Source organism: Mobula hypostoma, chromosome 15 (assembly GCF_963921235.1).
Source record: "Mobula hypostoma chromosome 15, sMobHyp1.1, whole genome shotgun sequence".
In the NCBI taxonomy this organism is placed as follows: Eukaryota; Metazoa; Chordata; class Chondrichthyes; order Myliobatiformes; family Myliobatidae; genus Mobula; species Mobula hypostoma.
Window position 1 is genome coordinate 3,587,161 of NC_086111.1, and position 21,654 is coordinate 3,608,814.

The 21,654-nt window shown below is 42.4% G+C and overlaps 1 protein-coding gene across 1 annotated transcript in view; it reads left to right on the top strand.

Moving 5' to 3' along the window:
• LOC134357044 (coiled-coil domain-containing protein 3-like) overlaps positions 1 to 20,940 on the top strand; it is a 32,861-nt gene extending 11,921 nt beyond the window's left edge. The window contains exons 2-3 of the mRNA XM_063068356.1: positions 911 to 1,085; positions 20,647 to 20,940. Coding sequence (XP_062924426.1) covers positions 911 to 1,085; positions 20,647 to 20,940 — 469 coding nt within the window. The remainder of the gene's footprint in view (positions 1 to 910; positions 1,086 to 20,646) is intronic.
• The last annotated feature ends 714 nt before the right edge of the window (positions 20,941 to 21,654 follow it).

A 21,654-nucleotide genomic window follows, 5' to 3' on the forward strand; every position in this document is an offset into this window, starting at 1 on the left:
GAGTGGTGAATCTGTGGAATTCTCTGCCACAGCAAACTGTTGAGGCCAGTTCATTAGCTATGTTTAAAAGGAAGTTAGATATGGCCCTTGTGGCTACAGGGGTCACGGGGTATGGAGGGAAGGCTGGGTTCTGAGTTGGATGATCAGCCATGATCATAATAAATGGCGGTGCAGGCTCGAAGGGCCGAATGGCCTACTCCTGCACCTATTTTCTATGTTTCTATGTTTCTATATACTTCTGAGATATAACTCAGTGACATTGTCTCCTCAGCTCTCTTTAGCAAAGAATTCCAAAGACTCAGTATGCTGGTGAAGAAGTTTCTTCTCATATCATCTCAGTTCTGAATTGCCAACACTTATTTTGAGGCTATGAACCCTAGACATCCCTGAATTTACTTCACCAAGCCCTAGAAATATTTAATGTGCTCTAGATATTTCATTCAGACAAATTAATAAATTACTTTTGAAGACTACTCTCCATTGTTATGAAGATGGCAAGTATTATGCAGATTTGGAGGAAAGGGTGGATTTTTAGCTCTGAAGATGAAGGAATCACAATCACTGATTATCACTAACATCTGCCATGAAGTTACTTGTTTTGTGGCAGCAGTACGATGTACCACAAATGCAAATCACTGCTATCCAGGAGCAGGTACAAACATTCTCTGATGTATACCATGATATCGTTTACAAATAAAACAGCAATAGTTGGCATCACTTTGTTGGGCTAAAAGATCTGATCAGCAGTAAGCTGCCTGTGCTTACAGTTTAGTTCCATTAAATTTAGACCTGTCAGTTTATGACAACAGACTGTTGTATTCTGGAACAGAACATGGCTTGGATGTACACTAAAGCAGGGGATATAGTGACCTGCCTTGAATAAGATTCTGAAATTTCCACTTGCTTTTAGGCTGGATGAAAGTTACAACATTGTGCCACATGGAATCAATTTCCAGGATCCGATTTTCCCTGACACTGCTGAGAACAACCAAATGTTTGCCAGTCTCTTCCAGTTCTCCAACTGTACCAGTGGCGCCCATCATCATATATATTCAGCTGAATGGGATCTGCAAGAGGACAATCGGGTAGGGCTTCCTTGATTAGTTTATTTAATACATTAGAAGTCCAGAATAGCCTTATCATTGAATATTACTGTACTTGTATAATATGATGTACAAAATGCATAATCTTCTACGTTGGTTTGTATTGCTCAGTTGGACACCTACACATCCGATAAAAGATTGCCCAACATATGCACACTGGGAGCGTGCTGCCAGTTTCAGGCCACTTTGACAAGCAAGCAATCTCATCTTGTCTTCTGTATATGCCATAAGTTCTTACAGTTCCTTTAGTTGCCTTTCAAATGTAAATCAAAACCCATTTTATTTATTAATTGGGGAACTAAAGAAAGACATCACAGGTAAAGCACTACTACACAGAGTGCTGTCACAGAAAAGCACCACCCATCATCATGGACCCAACCACCCAGGAGATGCTCTCTGATGCAGCTCTGTAAAACTCTGGTTAGGCCACACTTGGAGTACTGTGTCCAGTCCTGGTCACCTCACTATAGGAAGGATGTGGAAGCATTGGAAAGGGTACAGAGGAGATTTACCAGGATGCTGCCTGATTTAGAGAGTGAAGCACCTTCAATAACTCCAAAAGACTGAAGTTGGGTAAAATACTGAAAGGCTTTTAATCGCTGTACAATACGACCTCCAAGGTGAGTGTCTGTCCCCGGACTGAGGGGGAGGGGCAAGATAAACACCTTTATACAGGAATCTGTGGGAGGAGCCACAGGGGCAGTCAGAAGAGGGGCATGTCCAGACAGTTAACCCAGTCACAACATATATACATGGTTTACCACAGAGAGTATGGATTATGATCAGAGATTAAGGGAGCTAGGGCTTTACCCTTTGGAGAGAAGGAGGATGAGAGGAGACATGATTGAGGTGTACAAGATATTAAGAGGAATAGATAGAGTGGACAGCCAGCACCCCTTCCCCAGGGCACCACTGCTCAATACAAGAGGACATGGCTTTAAGGTAAGGGGTGGGAAGTTCAAGGGGGATATTAGAGGAAGGTTTTTTACTCAGAGAATGGTTGGTGCGTGGAATGTACTGCCTGAGTCAGTGGTGGAGGCAGATACGCTAGTGAAGTTTAAGAGACTACTAGACAGGTATATGGAGAAATTTAAGGTGGGGGGTTATATGGGAGGCAGGGTTTGAGGGTCGGCACAACATTGTGGGCCGAAGGGCCTGTAATGTGCTGTACTATTCTATGTTCTATGTACTCACTGCTGCCGTTAGGAAGAGGGTACAGAAGCCTCAGGAACCACATCACCAGGTTCAGGGACAGTTATTACCCCTCAACTGCCAGTTTCTTGAAACAGAAGGGCATAACTTCACTCAACTTCACTCGCCCCATCACTGAACTGGTCACACCACCTACGACCCACTTTCAAGGGCTCTTCATCTCAAGTTCTTGATATTTATTATTCATTTATTATTGTTATTATTCGTTTTTCCTTTCTTTTTATATTTGCACAGTTTGTTGTCTTGCACATTAATTATTTGTCTGTCCTATTGGCTGTGGCCTTTCTTTGATTCTGTTGTGTTCCTTGGGTCTACTATGTAAGCCCACAAGAAAATGAATCTCAGGGTTGTATCTGGTGACATATATGTACTAAGATAATAAATTTACCTTGAACTTTGACCGTGGCTCTCTGCCTTCTGCCTCAATTCAGATTTTCAACATTCTTGGCCCATAATGTCTTGCCCCCTTGTGTTGGATTTCAGTTAAAGAATTGCATGTCCAACACATGATTAGATCAACCTAGTAGATTTGCTTGTGTCCAGTTGCCTACATACCACGGAGAAGGGGAGCGGGCCCTTCAGTTCATTGTGTCTGTTTGATGACTAGGAAGTTCAAAGGTAGTAACAACTATTAATGGGGAATAAATAACTAACAGAAAGCTTAAGCATTTAGAGTGGCAGGACAAAACTATCCTGCAAGGAGAATAAAGTTGAATTACTCAAATTATTCCTATTCCTGATTTTTTTTATGAATGCACAACACTACGTGGGTTGGTGATAAAAATACTTCTATAATTTACATGCTGGGAATAGGAGACCTAAAGAAGAATTAACTAAGTCCTTCTCATCTTATGTAAGTTTTGTGAAACTTAGAAAACAAGAATCAAATATATGGGCGCTGGCTGTTTGGTCATTAATAATATTTTTATCTCCACAAATCAGTCACATGGTACATCAAGCAGCAAGGCAATTGTACTAAAATTGGGATGAACTTAGATTAAGGGGGTTGTGGGAGCTTAATAGATATGAGAAAGTGCACAGGAAACATACTTATGCCGTTTTGATACGTGACTTACTTCCTTGCAATTTGACATTCAGATCCTGATATTGTCAAGAGTACCACTGTGATGATGGCTTACTCTTTAAGATCTCAAAGAGCTTTTCATTCTATTACTTTGCTGACTTCAGATCAACCTCAACACTGTTCTAGAATCTGGTCTGTGCTTAATCCTATTTCACTGAAGGAACCCTAATGATTCAAGCAACCTCAGAAAACCTTCCTGAAAAAGGATTGAAAAAGCAGACGAGAAGAAGACGATAATCAGTCCAATGCTGAGTAAAACAGCTTGGGATCATAGAGCACCATGGCACAAAACAGGCCATTTGGCCCATCTAGTCTGTAGCAAACTATTATTCTGCCAAGTCTCATTAACCCACACTGGGACCGTAGTTCTCTATTACCTTCCCATCTATGAACTTACCCAAAATTCTCTTAAATGTTGAAATCACCCAAAACAAAAAGGAACTGTACTCTCTGAAATCATTTCACAGTGCTGAGGAATTTAAATAAACCAGTGGTCTGGCATCAAGAATTCTGGTATTATGCATCCACAAAGCACAACCTCAAAACCAAATTTACAAAGCCTCGTTTTCAATTATAACATGTATTTCTTGTTTTGGGAAAGAGCAACAGTTCTGTTTTTGGTTTGAGAAGAATCTATTTTAAATTCCAGCTGTCTGATTCCATTCCAGTGATCTCTATTTTCAGCTTCTCTCGCTGTAATACTGTTTGGCGTGTTTAATTTAATTTTGGAAGAGTGTCAGAGAAGTGGGATATTATATTTTTCTTATGTGAGCTAACACTGTTATGGGCGCTAGAGTGTACATAGGCAAGGCCGTACATCTGGAATGGGAGAATCTGAAGTTCGTAGGGATCCAATCATTGTTTGCCTATTGTCCTGTGTAATCACCTAAAGCAGATGGCAGGGCAAAGGGGCAAAATTCAAAATAAACATTTAACTTCTCTCCTGATGCTTACTCATTCAGTTTCCAGCTAGATGTCAATTTAGGCATCAAAGGCCTATCAAAAGCAGGCAGGAACTAAATAGAAACAGAAAGTGCTAGAAGCACTCAGCAGGTGAGGCAGCATCTGTGGAAAGAGAAGCTGTTAACTGGGGACCATTCACCAATCCTGGGAAGGAGAGACACAAGTTAGAATAGGTAGCAGGTGGGGATGGGTGGGTAAGCTGCTTTATAGTTATATTCTGCTGAAGGCTCTAGGGTGGCGAATGGATGATGTTTGAGAAAATCAGCAAACGTTGCTATTTTGTCGTCTTGTTCATATTTCATGGGTAACATAATGAAGAAGGGAGTCTATCTATTATTCCTCTCTAAGATGTAGGTGTTACTGGCAAAGTCAATGCTGACTGGCCAGCTTGAGTTATTCTTAAGAATGTAATGGTGAACCATCCACTTCAATCAGTGCAGTCTGTGTTGTGAAAGTACTCCACATTGTTGTTGGGGAGGGATTGCCATGATTTGCACTCATCAAAATAACAGAATGATTAATTATGGAGATAAATCTCCAGGTCAGACCAATATCTGACATGGGAAAAGAATTTGTAGACGATTGTCTTCCTGTGCATCTCATAGTCCTACCATCTACATGGTGGAGGTAATAAGCTTCAGAGGCACTGTTGCAGAAGCCTTGCCATATTGCTAGAAGGGACTTGGTAGATTGTACATACTGTTAGCATGGTGCACTGGAGGTGGAGAGAGGGGATACTTTGTGTGATTGATTGGATGGCAATCAAGTCAGATGTTTAGACCTGTATGGTGCAAAAATGATTCCAGGAATGAAAAGGTTATCATACGAGGAATGTTTGATGGCTCTATATCTGTACTCACTGGAATTCAGAAGGATGAGGGGGGATCTCATTGAAACCTTTCAAATGTTGAAAGGCCTAGACAGAGTAGATGTGGAAAGGATGTTTCCCATGGTGGGAGAGTCCAGGACAAGAGGGCACAGCCTCAGGATAGAGGGGCACCCTTTCAAAACAGAGGTGTGGAGAAATTTTTTTAGCCAAAGGGTGGTGAACCTGTGGAATTTGTTGCCACATGCAGCTGTGGAGGCCGATCGTTGGCTGTATTTCAGGCTGAGATTGACAAGTTCCTGATTGGACATGGCATCAAAGGTTACAGGGAGAAGGCCAAGAACTGGGGTTGAGGAGAAGATAGAGAAAGGATCAGCCATGATTGAATGGTGGAGCAGACTCGATGGGCCAAATGGTATAATTCTGCTCCTACGTCTTATGGTCTTATGTTGTCAGGCTTCTTGAGAGTTGGTGAAACTGAATTTATTCAGCCAAGTAATTAATAGTCCAAGACATTCCTGACATGGGCCTTGTAAGTGCTGGGAAGTACATGATTTGTTAGGAAACAGGTCACTCAAAGTAAAATCAGCATACTCTGGTTCACAATTAGAACCATTGTTTATGTGGCCTGTTCAGTTAAGTTTCTGGTCATAGAGTCACTGAATCTTAGACCTGTACAGTTCAGTAAAGGGCCCTTTGGTCATCTCACATCTATGATCCATTTTACTGAATGCTCATTGGTAAATTCTTCCAGGTTATTAAGGAGTAAAAGGGATTAAAGTCAATCTTCACAGTCACTGAGATGCATGCCAGGAAGACAGTTCTGTGGAAGCAGAACAGGGACATTTCCTCCAAAAGCCACTTTCTTCCTCCAGAACAGGGACCTTTGCTCTGAAAGCAGCATTCTTCCTTCTGCTCCTCGTGTATTTGCTGTTCTCCAAGCTCGCTCTCATGGTCATCAGACTCTGAGCCTCCCTGCTGTTTCTTTCTTTGGTAAGGCTGTGCCACACGAAGACTAGCTTGGCTTACCGTACTGATGCAGACAGCAAAATCTTACTGACAGCGTTTTCCATCATGCCTGCTATCTGCATGGCTCTTGCTGTGTGGTTGCTGGGGTTGGAGAGTATATGGGTGAGAACAGACAGTGAGTACTTTTGTCCCTAACATACTGTACATGGCAGTTTTATAGTGAGATAGCATTGGGGGGAGGGAGTTGTTCTAGGACCAAGGGGCACAGCCTCTGAATTCAAATACATCCGTTTAGAACAGAGATGAGGGGAAATATCTTTAGCCAGAGGGTAATGAATGAGTGGAATTTATTTCCACAGACGGCTGTGGAGGTCAAGTCATCGGGTATATTTAAAGCAGAGGTGGATATGTTCTTGAATATTAAGGGCATCAAGGGTGATGGAGAGCAGGCAGGAGAGTGGGATTGAGAGGGATAATAAATCAGCCATGATGGAATGGCAGGGCAGACTCAGCCACATCCACTCAATCCCAGCCTTTCAACACTCGATAGGTTTTAATAAGATCCCTTCTCATTCTTCTAAACATCAAAGAGTACAGGTCCAGAGTCATTAAACACTCCTCATGTGTTAACCCTTTCATTCCCGGAATCATTCTTGTGAACTTCCTCTGGACCCTCTCCAATGCTAGTACATCCTTTCTTAAATAGGGGGCACAAAACTATTCACAATACTCCAAGTGCAGTCTGACAAATGACTTATAAGCTTCAGCATCACATCTTTGCTTTTATATTCTAGTCTTCTCAAAATGAATGCTAACATTGCATTTGCTTTTCTCATCATCAACACAGCCTGCGGGTTAACCTTTAGGGAATCCTGCACGAGGGTTCCCAAGAACATTTACCATAAACGCTGCCTGGGCAGGGCGAAAAGCATTATCAAAGGTGCATCTCACCCTAACCATGGACTTTTTACTCTCCTCCCATCCGGTAGGTGCTACAGGAGCCTCCGCTCCCACACCAGCAGGCACAGGAAGAGCTTCTTCCCTGAGGCTGTGACCCTGCTGAACCTCACATCACAGCACTAAGCAGTATTGCACCCATATTGTACTGTCTCAGTACGTTTATATTTGTGTGCTGTAGCACTTAATTTTTATTCGCAGTTATTTTGTAAATAACACTATTCTTTGCATTTCTGGTCTGATGCCAATTGCATTTCATTGGCTTTGTATGTGTACTCAGCACAATGACAATAAAGTTGAATCTAATCTAAAAAAGTGCACCTTTGATTTCTGGATTTCTCCTCATTTAGAAAATAGTCTGCATCTGTATTCCTTCTATTAAAATGCACGACTACACACTTCTCTACACCTTATTCCATCTGCCACACCTTTGCCCATTCCCCTCTGTCTGAGGTATTCTACAGACTCCCAGCTTCCTCAGCACTACTTGCCAGTCCTCCACCTATCTTCATATCGTTTGCAGGCTTAGCCACAAAGCCATCAACTCTGCCAAAATTATTGACATATGATGTGAAGAGAGACAGTCCGACATTGACCCCCGCAGACCATCAGTAGTCTTCGGCAGCAAAACAGAAAAGACCCCCTCTGCCGCCACTCTTCGCTCCTGCCAGTCAGCCAGTCTTCTATCCATGTTAGCATCTTTCTTGTAATATCATGGTCTTTTACCTAGTTTAGCAGCCTCATGTGCAACACCTTCTCTAAGGCCTTATGAAAATCCAAGACACTCCTTTGTCTATCCTGCCTTAAACAATTCCTGAGCAAGATTTCCCCTAAAAGAAACCATGCTGACTTTAACTTATTTTATTATGCGTCTTGAAGTACCCCAAAACCTCATTCTTAATAATGGACTCCAACTTCTTTCCAAACTTTAAACATGTTAACTAGTGTACAATTTCCTGTATTTTGCCTCCTTCACTTCTTAAAGAGTGGAGTAAAACATTTGCAATTTACCAGTCCGGAAGACCATTAGATATAGGAGCAGAATTAGTCCATTCAGCCCATCGAGTCTGCTGCCCCATTTCATCATGGCTGATCTCGGATCCCACTCAACTCCATACACCTGTCTTCTCACCATATCCCTTAATGCCCTGACCATTCAAGAAATGGTCAATTTCTGCCTTAAAAATACCCACGGACTTGGCCTCCACGGTAGTCTGTGGCAGAGCATTCTACAGGTTTACTACTCTCTGGCTAAAAAAAATTCCTCCTTATCTCTGTTCCAAAAGGTTGCCTCTCAATTCTGAGGCTGTGCCCTCGAGTTCTGGATACCACCTCCATGGGAAACACTCTCTCCACATCCACCTTATCTAGTCCCTCTACATCTGGTAGGTTGCAACGAGATTGCATCCCATTGTTCTAAATTCCAGTGAGTTTACTCACTGGAATTTAGAAGTGCCAAATGCTCCTCAAATATTAACCCCTTCATTCCTGGAATCATCCTCGTGACCCTCCTCTGAACTCTCTCCAATGACAACACATCCTTTCCGAGATATGGGGTCCAAAACTGTTGACAATACTCCGTCCGGCCCGACTAGTGTCTTATAAAGTCTTAGCATTATCTCCTTCTTTTTATATTCCATTCCCCTTGAAATAAATGCCAACATTGCATGTTGTCCAAGGGAAGGGCATTAGGACCCATACAGCTTGGCACCGGTGTCATCGCAGAACAATGTGTGGTTAAGTGCCTTGCTCAAGGACACACACGCTGCCTCAGCCAAGGCTCGAACTAGCGACCTTCAAATCACTAGACAAACGCCTTAACCACTTGGTCACACATCAGCACAGATGATGTATACATTGATATATACATTTAGGCCAATAAATTATGTAGTGTAACACAATATTTATGTGACTCACGCAGGCAATCTGGGTGCGGCAGAGTAACAGTTAGCACAATTGATTTACAGCGCCAGTAATCACCAGTCAGGGTTTGATTTCCGCCATTGTCTGTAAGGAGATTGTACAATCTTCCCGGACCACAGGGTTTTCCTGGATGCTCGGTTCCTTCCCATATTCCAAAGATGTACTGTTAGGATCTTGTAAAAGTTGTGTTTGATTTATGCTTATCTTGTGAATGCTGATTATGTGATGTTACATGTCTGTGATGCCATAGCAGGTAGGATTTTCATTACACCTGCGTATGCATGTACTTGTGCACATGACAATAGACTCGATTTTGACTTTGACAATCAATCTTTTCAATATGATGTGTTTATTGTTCAGGGGTATAGGATGTTTGAGGTGGGTTGCGGGTAGGAAGCGGGCTTGTAGAGAAGTACTGAATCATTCAAAGGAGGAGTTAAATCTGAATATTAAGCAGCAATGGGTGATTTGAATCACTTGTGATATGGAAGAATAGAACTACTAACTGTAATGGATGATATATGAGGCAGAGAATTACAAATGATTACAACAAGCAGGAAGAGGCTAACCAATGCTGTGTGCCAGTAAACTGTGGATCATAGTTAAGTAAACACCAGCATATGGCTGCTAACCCATAGAGGTTTCCAAACCTTTGAAGTTTGGTGTATTCAGTGTTTTTATATGGGGAAAGAAAAGACACTCTGTTTCATCCAAGCTCATCTTCTGCGTGTATGCATTTCCCAGTAATGTGCTTTGGATACTCTGGCATAATGATCATTTTTTTTCCACAAGTCAGGCATCTGGTTGCCTGAAACAATATGAGTGGTTAAAATCAGGCTGATTATCACCGACATATGTCATGGTTCCTTAAGTTGGTCATAGTTGGGGAGTGGCAGTGAGTGTGGCGATATCATGTGTAAGAACGTGATTGGAGAGAGTTCTGAGCTTGCGCAGAAATGTTAGAATGATCTGGAACATGGCTTGGTAAAAACATGGTTTGGTTTTGTTGCTGTAAATAAAAGTTCTAATTCTTCCCGAGTATGATTCTCTATTGTTAACCCACGGCACGTATGAATATAAAGAACACAACATGGTGTTAGAAGTCGGCCTGGAAGAATAATACGTTCGCTAACGCGGGAGAAGCAAGGATGATCGAAGAAAAAAGAGTTCAAAAATGGAAGGTTTGCAACCCCCACCGACACTTCAGCTGACTGGGAATGTAGCTGAGAACAGGAGAAGACTCAAACAACTTTTTGAATTGTATTTGTCGCTGATCGAGGATGATAAAAAACTGGAAAAAACGAAAGCTGCGTTTCTCCTCCACATAACAGGTGACGACGCAATTGAGGTACATAATCACTTTAATTTTGAAGATGGAGATAGTTAAAATTGGAATCGATAATGGACAAATTTGAAGCATTTTGTATACCGAAGCGTAATTTGACGTACAAAGTTTGTACGAAGGACGTAAATTTTTTACACATGCGCAGAGAGCTGCTGAAACAATTGACCAATATGTTATGGAGTTGAGATACTGCAGTAAAACATGTGGGTTTGGAGAACTGACAGACTGTCATTAAAAACAGAATTGTTTGTGGCATTCGGGATAATGGTCTGAGAAAAAGACTGTGAAGAGAACAAGATTTAGACTTGGAAAAAGCTTTGATGCTTTGCAAAGCTTCGGAAACCATGACATCACAGGCTAAAGACCTTTACATTGAGAGCTGCAATATACACACTGTAAAAAAGTGCAAAAATATTAGAAAAAGTAATAAAACGACAATAAAACCGATAGAGAGCAAAACGTCATCTGAGATAAAAAGGATATGTGATCGCTGTGGGCGGCAGCATTGACCAAAACAGTGACCAGTGTATGGGAAAATGTGCAATGACTGCGGTAAGAGTAATCATTTTTCACGCTGTTGCAGAAGTAGAAAGGAAATAAAACAAGTAAATGCAGTGCTTGAAAATGAACTTGAGGAGTTTTATATAGATGTACTTTATGAAAACAAACGAAGTCAGAATGACTGGACTATTCCATCGCAAGTGAACCAAAACAATTCTCTGTTTAAACTTGATACTGGAGCACAAGTAAATGTTCTTGTATAATCTGAGTTTAATGCATTAAAGCTAAGACCAAAGTTACATAACACAAATATAAAAGTGACTGGATATTCAGGTGCAGACATTCCAGTTAAAGGAACATGTGAGGCAAAAGTATCACACAAAAATATTGTGCACATACGTTCATTTGTGGTGGTGCCAAAGAATGTACAGTCAATACTGGATCTATCTGCCTGCGAGAGACTGAATTTGGTGAAAAGAGTATTAGTCCTGGACAGTGACACAGAGTCAGAAGACAGAATGGAACAACTAGAAGTCATAAAGAAAGTTCCCAGACCCATCCCTTTGTTACCAGCATCTGACAAAGCATTGCTACCAAAACCAGGAGTTGCAATTGTGCCCTCTGGAAGTAATGCACATGCATCAATGGACCATGCATTCCATCACAATCTCACATCTGCAGGAGGACAGAGGTCAAACTTGCCGGTACAGTACAATACTGATCTGCAGCCAGAGAGTGATGAGAATCAGGATCCAATTGAAGAAGTGAAAGCACAAGTGAAGGAATTGAGAAGTTTTATTGATGTAGTCTCAGCATAAAAAAGAGATTACACAGTTAATGAATGAATTAGATGAAGAAAAGAAGATTCATATTTCATTACAAATGGAAGTGAAGGAATTGAGAAAGCTACAGTACTTGAAGAAGTACAACCCAGATCATACATGGTCCAAACAGAAGAAGGAGCAGTGTTAAGAAGAAATCGCAAAGACCTCAAGAAAGAGCCAACTTCAGAGTTTCAGTTAACTGATGCAGACCAGACAAAACATGGAAATAACAACGAAACACAAGAACTGTGTGAACCACTTAGAAGGTCTACTCGTGTTCATAAACCCCCAGAGAGACTGATAGAGACATGTTAAATTATGCATTTATCCTGGTTAATGTTGCTAATTGTTTTTCTTTTTAAGGAAAGGAAGATGTGGTGATATCACGGGTAAGAACATGATTGGAGAGAGTTCTGAGCATGCATAGAAATGTTAGAATGATCTGGAACATGGCTTGGTAAAAACGTGGTTTGGTTTTGTTGCTGTAAATAAAAGTTCTAATTCTTCCAGAATATGATTATTTATTGTTAACCCACGGTATATATAAATATAAAGAACACAACAGTGAGGGTAACCTCCCACTACATATTAACTGCTCCCAATAGCGTGCGCCTCAAATAGCCTCTGATAACCAAGTCCAGCTCCTACCCTTCATGTGTGGCTGTGCTACTAAACCCATTGGAACTGTTTCTACTAACAGGAGAAGGGTCAATTGTGGGTTACAGGCACCTTAAAACCAGTCGATCCAGGCAGATGGGCGTGTCATCCATGGTAGGAGAAGGAAAACTCTGATCTCAAACTTCCACTGCTTTATGGCTGTACCCACTCATGGGGAAGACTTTGGGAGTAAACCCTGTAGAAAAGTCCTGTACTAAGGTCCCTAGGGCAGTCCTACATTGAGTTCAACGCTGACTGGCAACTCCTGCGATGCCACTGGTGCAAAATGTAACAGTCTCTGCCGTTCCTTTGGATTGATCAGCTGTGTGGGGAGAGGGAGCCTGCTACAGGGGCAGAAACTTGCTCTCTGTATCGTACTGTCCTAGCTTGCATACTGAAACGCAAGTATCGACTGAAACGTAGACAGCTGGGACACAGCATCCTGGTCAACCCCGACCAATGCTCGTGACAACAAATTCCGCAGATTTACCACCCTCTGATTGAAGTAATTTCTCCGCATCTCTGTTCTAAATGGACGTCCTTCTATCCTGAACTTGTGCTCTCTTGTCCTAGACTCCCCTACCATGGGAAATAACTTTTCCATATCTAATCTGTTCAGGCCTTTTAACATTCAGAATGTTTCTATGAGATCCCCCCTCATTCTCTTGAACTCCAGGGAGTACAGCCCAATAGCTGCCAGACGTTCCCCATACGATAACCCTTTCATTCCTGGAATCATTCTCGTGGACCTTCTCTGAATCCTCTCCAATGTCAGTATATCCTTTTTTAAAATAAGGGGCCTAAAACTGCACACAATACTCCAAGTGTGCTCTCACGAATGCCTTATAGAGCCTCAACATCACATCCCTGCTCTTATATTCTATACCTCCAGAAATGAATGCCAACATTGAATTCACCTTCTTCACCACCGACTCAACCTGGAGGTTAACCTTTAAGGTATCCTGCACAAGGACTCCCAAGTCCCTTTTCATCTCTGCATTTTGAATTGTCTCTCCATTTAAATAATAGTCTGCCCATTTATTTCTTCCACCAAAGTGCATGACCATACACTTTCCAACATTGTATTTCATTTGCCATTTCTTTGCCCATTCCCCTAAACTATCTAAGTCATTATGCAGACTCTGTTTCCTCAACACTACCTGCTCCTCCACCTATCTTTGTATCATCAGCAAATTTAGCCACATATCCAATAATCCCATAGTCCAGATCATTGACATACATCGTAAAAAGCAATGGTCCTAACACCAACCCCTGTGAAACTCCACTGGTAACTGGCAGCCAGCCAGAATAGATTCCTTTATTCCCAATCTCTGCTTTCTGCTGATCAACCAGTGCTCCACCCATGTAAGTAACTTCCCAGTAATTCCATGGGCTCTTATCTTGCTAAGCAGCCTCATGTGCGGCACCTTGTCAAAGGCCTTCTGAAAATCCAAGTACCCCATATCTACTGCATCTCCTTTGTCTACCATGCTTGTAATTTCCTCAAAAAATTGCACTAGGTTTGTCAGGCAGGATTTTCCTTTCAGGAAACTATGCAGGCTTTGGCCTAGCTTGTCATGTGTCTCCAGGTACTCCATAATCTCATCCCTAACAATCGATTCCAACAACTTCCCAACTACTGATGCCAGGCTAACAGGACTATAGTTTCCTTTCTTCTGCCTCCCACCCTTTTTAAATAGTGGAGAAACATTTGCAATTTTCCAGTCATCTGGTACCATGCCAGAATCTATTGATTCTTGAAAAATAATTTTTAATACTCTGCCGTCTCTCCAGCTACTTTTTTCAGAAACTAAAGGTGCATTCCATCAGGTCCAGGAGATTTATCGACCTTCAAACCATTAAGCTTCCTGAGCACCCTCTCATTAATAATTTTCACTTCCCTGACACTCCTGAATGTCCGGTATACCGCAGATATCTTCCACTGTGAAGACTGATGCAAAATACACATTCAGTTCCTCTGCCATCTCTGTGTCTCTCATTACAGTATCTCCAGCGTCATTTTCTATTGGTTCTTATCTACCCTCAACTCTCTTTTTACCTTTTATACACTTAAAAAAGCTTTTAGTATCTTCTTTGATATTAGTTGCTAGCTTCCTTTCATAATACATCTTTTCTTTCCTAATGACCTTCTTAGTTTGCTTCTGCAAGTTTTTAAAAGCTTCCTAATCCTCTATCTTCCCACAAGCTTTGGCTTCCTTGTAAGGTCTCTCTTTTGCTTTTACTTTGGCTCTGACTTCACTTGTCAGCCACAGTAGTGTCCTTCTTCCATTTGAAAATTTCTTCTTATTTGGAATGTATCTGTCTTGCACTTCCCTCGTTTTTCACAGAAACTCCAGCCATGGCTGCTCTGCTGTCCTTCCTGCCAGTGTCCCTTTCCAGTCAACTTTCGGCCAGTTCCCCTCGCATGCCATTGTAATTTCCTTTATTCCACTGAAATAACAACACATAGAAATCTAGTTTCTCCTTCTCAAATTTCAAAGTGAACTCGATCATATTGTGATCACTGTTCCCTAAGGGTTTCTTAACCTTAAGCTTTCTTATCACCTCCAGATCATTGCACAACACCCAATCCAGCACAGCCGATCCCCTAGTGGGCTCAACAACAAGCTGTTCTAAAAAGCCATCCCTTAGACATTCTACAAATTCTCTCTCTCGGGGTCCAGTATTGGCCTGGTTTTCCCAATCCACTTTCATGTTAAAATCCCCAATGATTATCATGACATTGCCCTTCTGACTCGCCTTTTCTATCTCCTGCTGTAATTTGTAATCCACATCCCGGCTGCTGTTTGGAGGCCTGTATACAACTGCCATTAGGGTCCTTTTACCCTTGCCATTTCTTAACTCAACCCATAGAGACTCTACGCCTTCCAATCCTATGTCATCTCTTTCTAAGATGTAATATTATTTCATATACACAGAGCCACACCACCCCCTCTGCCTAATAACCTATCTTTCCGATATACTGTATATTCTTGGACATTCAGCTCCCAATGGCAGCCATCCTTTAGCCAAGTTTCAGAGATGGCCACAATGTCATACTTGTCAATCTTTAGCTGACTTTCAAGATGGTTCATTTTATTTCTTATGCTGGGTGCATTCTTATACTGGGAACTTTCAGTCCAGTATTTGTTGCTTTCTGTTTTAACTTCACCAGGCCTCTATTGCCCTGTAAATCATCCAACTGGATGTGATTATTCCTCATCTCCTGCCTGTCCTTTCTATCATCTCTGTTACATGCTGTCTTTGATTTATTTGTTTCCCCTTCCTCAGCCCTATCACTCTGGTTCCCATCCCCCTGCCACATTAGTTTAAACCCTCCCTAACAGCTCTATTAAACCTGCCTGCTGGGATATTGGACCCCTTTGGGTTCAGGTGTAAACCGCCCTTTTTGTAGAGGTTGTACCTCCCGCAGAAGAGGCCCCAATGATCCAGGAATCTGAAACCCTGCCCCGTACACCATTTACCTTCTCTATATGCTCAGAATTTTGTGCGTCATGAAATTAGTTGTTTTGTGGCAGTAGTACAGTGCAATACATAAAAACACTAAGTTACAATAAGAAATATTTTAATAAAGTGCAAAAGAAAGTAACGTAGTGAGGCAGTGTTCTTGGGTTGGTGGACTGTTCAGAAATCTGATGGTGGAGGGGAAGGAGTTGTTTCTAAAATGTTGAGTGTGTGTCATCAGGCTCCTGAACCTTCGAACACACAGGATTGCAGAGTATTACAAGTGGCACACACAGAATGCTGGAGAAACTCTACAGGGCAGGCAGTATCTCTGGAAAAAAGTACAGTCGACGTTTCGGGCAGAGACCCTTCAGCAGGACCGGAGAAAAAAAGCTGAGGAGTAGAGTTTAAAAGTGGGGGGAGGGGAGAGAGGAAACACAAGGATAGGTGAAACCTGAAGCGGAAGGGATGAAGTAAAGAGCTGGGAAGTTGATTGGTGAAAGAGATACAGGGCTGGAGAAATGGGAATCTGATAGGAGAGGACAGGAGGCCACCGAAGAAACATAGAAAATAGGTGCAGGAGTAGGCCATTCATCCCTTCGAGCCTGCACCGCCATTTATTATGATCATGGCTGATCATCCAACTCAGAACCCCGCCCCAGCCTTCCCTCCATACCCCCTGATCCCCATAGCCACAAGGGCCATATCTAACTCCCTCTCAAATATAGCCAATGAACTGGCCTCAACTGTTTCCTGTAGCAGAGAATTCCACAGATTCACCACTCCCTGTGTGAAGAAGTTTTTCCTAATCTCGGTCCTAAAAGGCTTCCCCTTAATCCTCAAACTGTGGCCCCTTGTTCTGGACTTCCCCAACATCGGGAACAATCTTCCTGCATCTAGCCTGTCCAATCCCTTTAGGATTTTATACATTTCAATCAGATCCCCCCTCAATCTTCTAAATTCCAACGAGTACAAGCCCAGTTCATCCAGTCTTTCTTCATATGAAAGTCCTGCCATCCCAGGAATCAATCTGGTGAACCTTCTTTGTACTCCCTCTATGGCAAGGATGTCTTTCCTCAGATTAGGGGACCAAAACTACACAAAATACTCCAGGTGTGGTCTCACCAAGGCCTTGTACAACTGCAGTAGTACCTCCCTGCTCCTATACTCGAATCCTCTCGCTATAAATGCCAGCGTACCATTCGCCTTTTTCACCGCCTGCTGTACCTGCATGCCCACTTTCAATGACTGGTGTATAATGACACCCAGGTCTCATTGCACCTCCCCTTTTCCTAATCGGCCACCATTCAGATAATAATCTGTTTTCCTGTTTTTGCCACCAAAGTGGATAACTTCACATTTATCCACATTAAATTGCATCTGCCATGAATTTGCCCACTCACCCAACCTATCCAAGTCACTCTGCATCCTCTTAGCATCCTCCTCACAGCTAACACTGCCACCCAGCTTCGTGTCATCCGCAAACTTGGAGATGCTGCATTTAATTCCCTCATCCAAGTCATTAATATATATTGTAAACAACTGGGGTCCCAGCACTGAGCCTTGCGGTACCCCACTAGTCACCGCCTGCCATTCTGAAAAGGTCCCGTTTATTCCCACTCTTTGCTTCCTGTCTGCTAACCAATTCTCCATCCACATCAATACCTTACCCCCAATACCCTGTGCTTTAAGTTTGCACACTAATCTCCTGTGTGGGACCTTGTCAAAAGCCTTTTGAAAATCCAAATATACCACATCCACTGGTTCTCCCCTATCCACTCTACTAGTTACATCCTCAAAAAATTCTATGAGATTCGTCAGACATGATTTTCCTTTCACAAATCCATGCTGACTTTGTCCAATGATTTCACCGCTTTCCAAATGTGCTGTTATCACATCTTTGATAACTGACTCCAGCAGTTTCCCCACCACCGACGTTAGGCTAACCGGTCTATAATTCCCCGGTTTCTCTCTCTCTCCTTTTTTAAAAAGTGGGGTTACATTAGCCACCCTCCAATCCTCAGGAACTAGTCCAGAATCCAACGAGTTTTGAAAAATTATCACTAATGCATCCACTATTTCTTGGGCTACTTCCTTAAGCACTCTAGGATGCAGACCATCTGGCCCTGGGGATTTATCTGTCTTCAATCCCTTCAAATTACCTAACACCACTTCCCTACTAACATGTATTTAGCTCAGTTCCTCCATCTCACTGGACCCTCTGTCCCTTACTATTTCTGGAAGATTATTTATGTCCTCCTTAGTGAAGACAGAACCAAAGTAATTATTCAATTGGTCTGCCATGTCCTTGCTCCCCATAATCAATTCACCTGTTTCTGTCTGTAGGGGACCTACATTTGTCTTTACCAGTCTTTTCCTTTTTACATATCTATAAAAGCTTTTACAGTCAGTTTTTAAGTTCCCTGCCAGTTTTCTCTCATAATCTTTTTTCCCCTTCCTAATTAAGCCCTTTGTCCTCCTCTGCTGAACTCTGAATTTCTCCCAGTCCTCAGGTGAGCCACTTTCTCTGGCTAATTTGTATGCTTCTTCTTCGGAATTGATACTATCCCTAATTTCTCTTGTCAGTCACGGGTGCACTACCTTCCTTGATTTATTCTTTTGCCAAACTGGGATGAACAATTGTTGTAGTTCATCCATGCAACCTTTAAATGCTTGCCATTGCATATCCACCGTCAATCCTTTAAGTGTCATTTGCCAGTCTATCTTAGCTAATTCATGTCTCATACCTTCAAAGTTACCCCTCTTTAAGTTCAGAACCTTTGTTTTTGAATTAACTATGTCACTCTCCATCTTAATGAAGAATTCCACCATATTATGGTCACTCTTACCCAAGGGGACTCTCACGACAAGATTGCTAATTAACCCTTCCTCATTGCTCAAAACCCAGTCCAGAATAGCCTGCTCTCTAGTTGGTTCCTCGACATGTTGGTTCAAAAAACCATCCCGCATACATTCCAAGAAATCCTCTTCCTCAGCACCTTTACCAATTTGGTTCACCCAATCTATATGTAGATTGAAGTCACCCATTATAACTGCTGTTCCTTTATTGCACACATTTCTAATTTCCTGTTTAATACCATCTCCGACCTCACTACTACTGTTAGGTGGCCTGTACACAACTCCCACCAGCGTCTTCTGCCCCTTAGTGTTACGCAGCTCTACCCATATCGATTCCACATCTTCCCGGCTTATGTCCTTCCTTTCTATTGCGTTAATCTCTTCTTTAACCAGCAACGCCACCCCACCTCCCCTTCCTTCATGTCTATCCCTCCTGAATATTGAATATCCCTGAACGTTGAGCTCCCATCCTTGGTCACCCTGGAGCCATGTCTCTGTGATCCCAACTATATCATAATCATTAATAACAATCTGCACTTTCAATTCATCCACCTTATTACGAATGCTCCTTGCATTGACACACAAAGCCTTCAGGCGCTCTTTTACAACTCTCTTAGCCCTTATACAATTATGTTGAAAAGTGGCCCTTTTTAATGCTTGCCCTGGATTTGTCGGCCTGCCACTTTTACTTTTCTCCTTTGTACTTTTTGCTTCTACCCTCACTTTACACCCCTCTGTCTCTCTGCACTGGTTCCCATCCCCCTGTTGTGAACTAATCTCCTCACGCCTAGCCTCTTTAATTTGATTCCCACCCCCCAACCATTCTAGTTTAAAGTCACCTCAGTAATCCCCGCTAATCTCCCTGCCAGGATATTGGTCCCCCTAGGATTCAAGTGCAACCCGTCCTTTTTGTACAGGTCACGCCTGCGCCAAAAGAGGTCCCAATGATCCAAAAACTTGAATCCCTGCCCCCTGCTCCAATTCCTCAGCCACGCATTTATCCTCCACCTCATCACATTCCTACTCTCACTGTCGCGTGGCACAGGCAGTAATCCCGAGAATACTACCTTTGCGGTCCTTTTTCTCAACTCCCTTCCTAGCTCCCTATATTCTCCTTTCAGGACCTCATCCTGAAAGAAGGAGGGGGAGGAGCACCAGAGGGAGGCGATGGGTGAGCAAGAAGATAATGTGAGAGAGGGAAAAGGTGAAAATAGGGGATCATTACTAGAAGTTTGAGAAATCGATGCTCATGCCATCAGGTTGGAGGCTACCCAAACGGAATATAAGTTGTTGTTCCTTCAACCTAAGTGTGGCCTCATCACGACAGTATGGGAAGTGGAAGTAAAATGGGTGGCCACTGGGAGATCCTGGTTTTTCTGGTGGACGGAGTGTAGGTGCTCGGTGAAGCGGCCTCCCAGACTATGTCAGGTCCTGCCAATATACAGGAGGCCAGAACAGGAGCAGCAGGCACAGTATGTGACCCCAACCGACTCACCTGGAAGGACTGTTTGGGGCCCTGAATGGTAGTGAGGGAGGAGGTGTAAGGGCACCCACCCTTCCCTCAAATTTGCCTGGTCCATTTCTGACACCTCCCTCCCCTTTCTCGATCGCTAGAGGAAATTTATCCACTGGTATCTATTACAAACCCACAGACTCTCACAGCTACCTCCTCCTCTTCTGTCAGATTTCCTCTTCTCCAGCCCTGTATCTCTTTCACCAGTCAACTTCCAAGCTCTTTATTTCATCTCTGCCCCTTCAAGTTTCACCTACCACATGGTGTTTTTCTCTCCCCTCCCCCTACTAAATCTAGAGTAGAGTTATATTGAAAGTTTATTTGTTAAAATGCAATACTTTGATTGGCACATGGTATAAACTCATTGAACCAGTATTAAAGTGGAAAGACGTCGCTGTATCTTCATGCTCCACACTCTAATGAATGCCTTTGATGTCTTCTTTAGCTCCTATGCTCAACTGTACAGAAAGCTCTTTATGAGGAGGAAGATCGGGTGCGGAAACTCTCCCAGAAAGTGAGATCCCTTGAGAAGTCTAACAATCATCTGCGCGAGAAGGTGAAGAGGATTAAGCGTTCGCTTAGACAGGTGAAAAAAGAGAGCAAGAGAGAGGCAATGCTCATGAAACAGTTCCTGCAGAAGCAGCAGAACAAGGAAAGAGGAGAGCTGAATGCAAAACAGGACACTGGCAAACCGATCCTGAAGAAGTCTGTCGAGAAACCAGTCAACCATAAACTGTAATGTTCTTGATTCACTGGTTGTAATGGTCTGGAAGTTTGACTTGTAATGCTTCCCTTGCCAAGTGTTGTAATGCAACACCTATAGAAACTACCTACACGATAACAGTGTTGTGTATCAGTGTGTGTAATGCTTCCCTTGCTACACTATAACAGTATTGTATATAAGTGTTGTATAATTGTTGTAATGTTCTACAATATGTGTTGTACTGCTTCTCTTGCTAAGTGGGAATACAAAACATACGGAAACCTCCTACACTATAACACCTATCTATTCCCACTAACTCTCTAGTGGAGTGAACCAGAAATCACAGGTGTGTTGCTTGGCTTTTACATTAACATTATATTTCTTGGGCAATTTAAGCTACTTTTGGTGTTTAATAAGAGTTCTAATTGAATTTAGATAGAAGTAGGCATGGGACCCATTCACAGCAATCTGGCAGAGATCTTTCTGAAGTCATTACTAAATTAGCAGGACTCTTTACAGAATCAGTGACTGGTTTGAAAACAGGACAGTCTGTACCAGGGCAGTAATTTAGTGATGTTTTGATTCATTGATAAGAGAAGCTATACAGTGTCTTGTCTACACTTTATTGATCGACTGGGTGCTTAATACAGACATTTGGTCTTAAAAAAGGCAAAATTATCCTATTCCTAGAACAGAATCTCACACAAAGCAAAAGAAATGTTTCCAAATAAGTTTATAATTCTGACATGA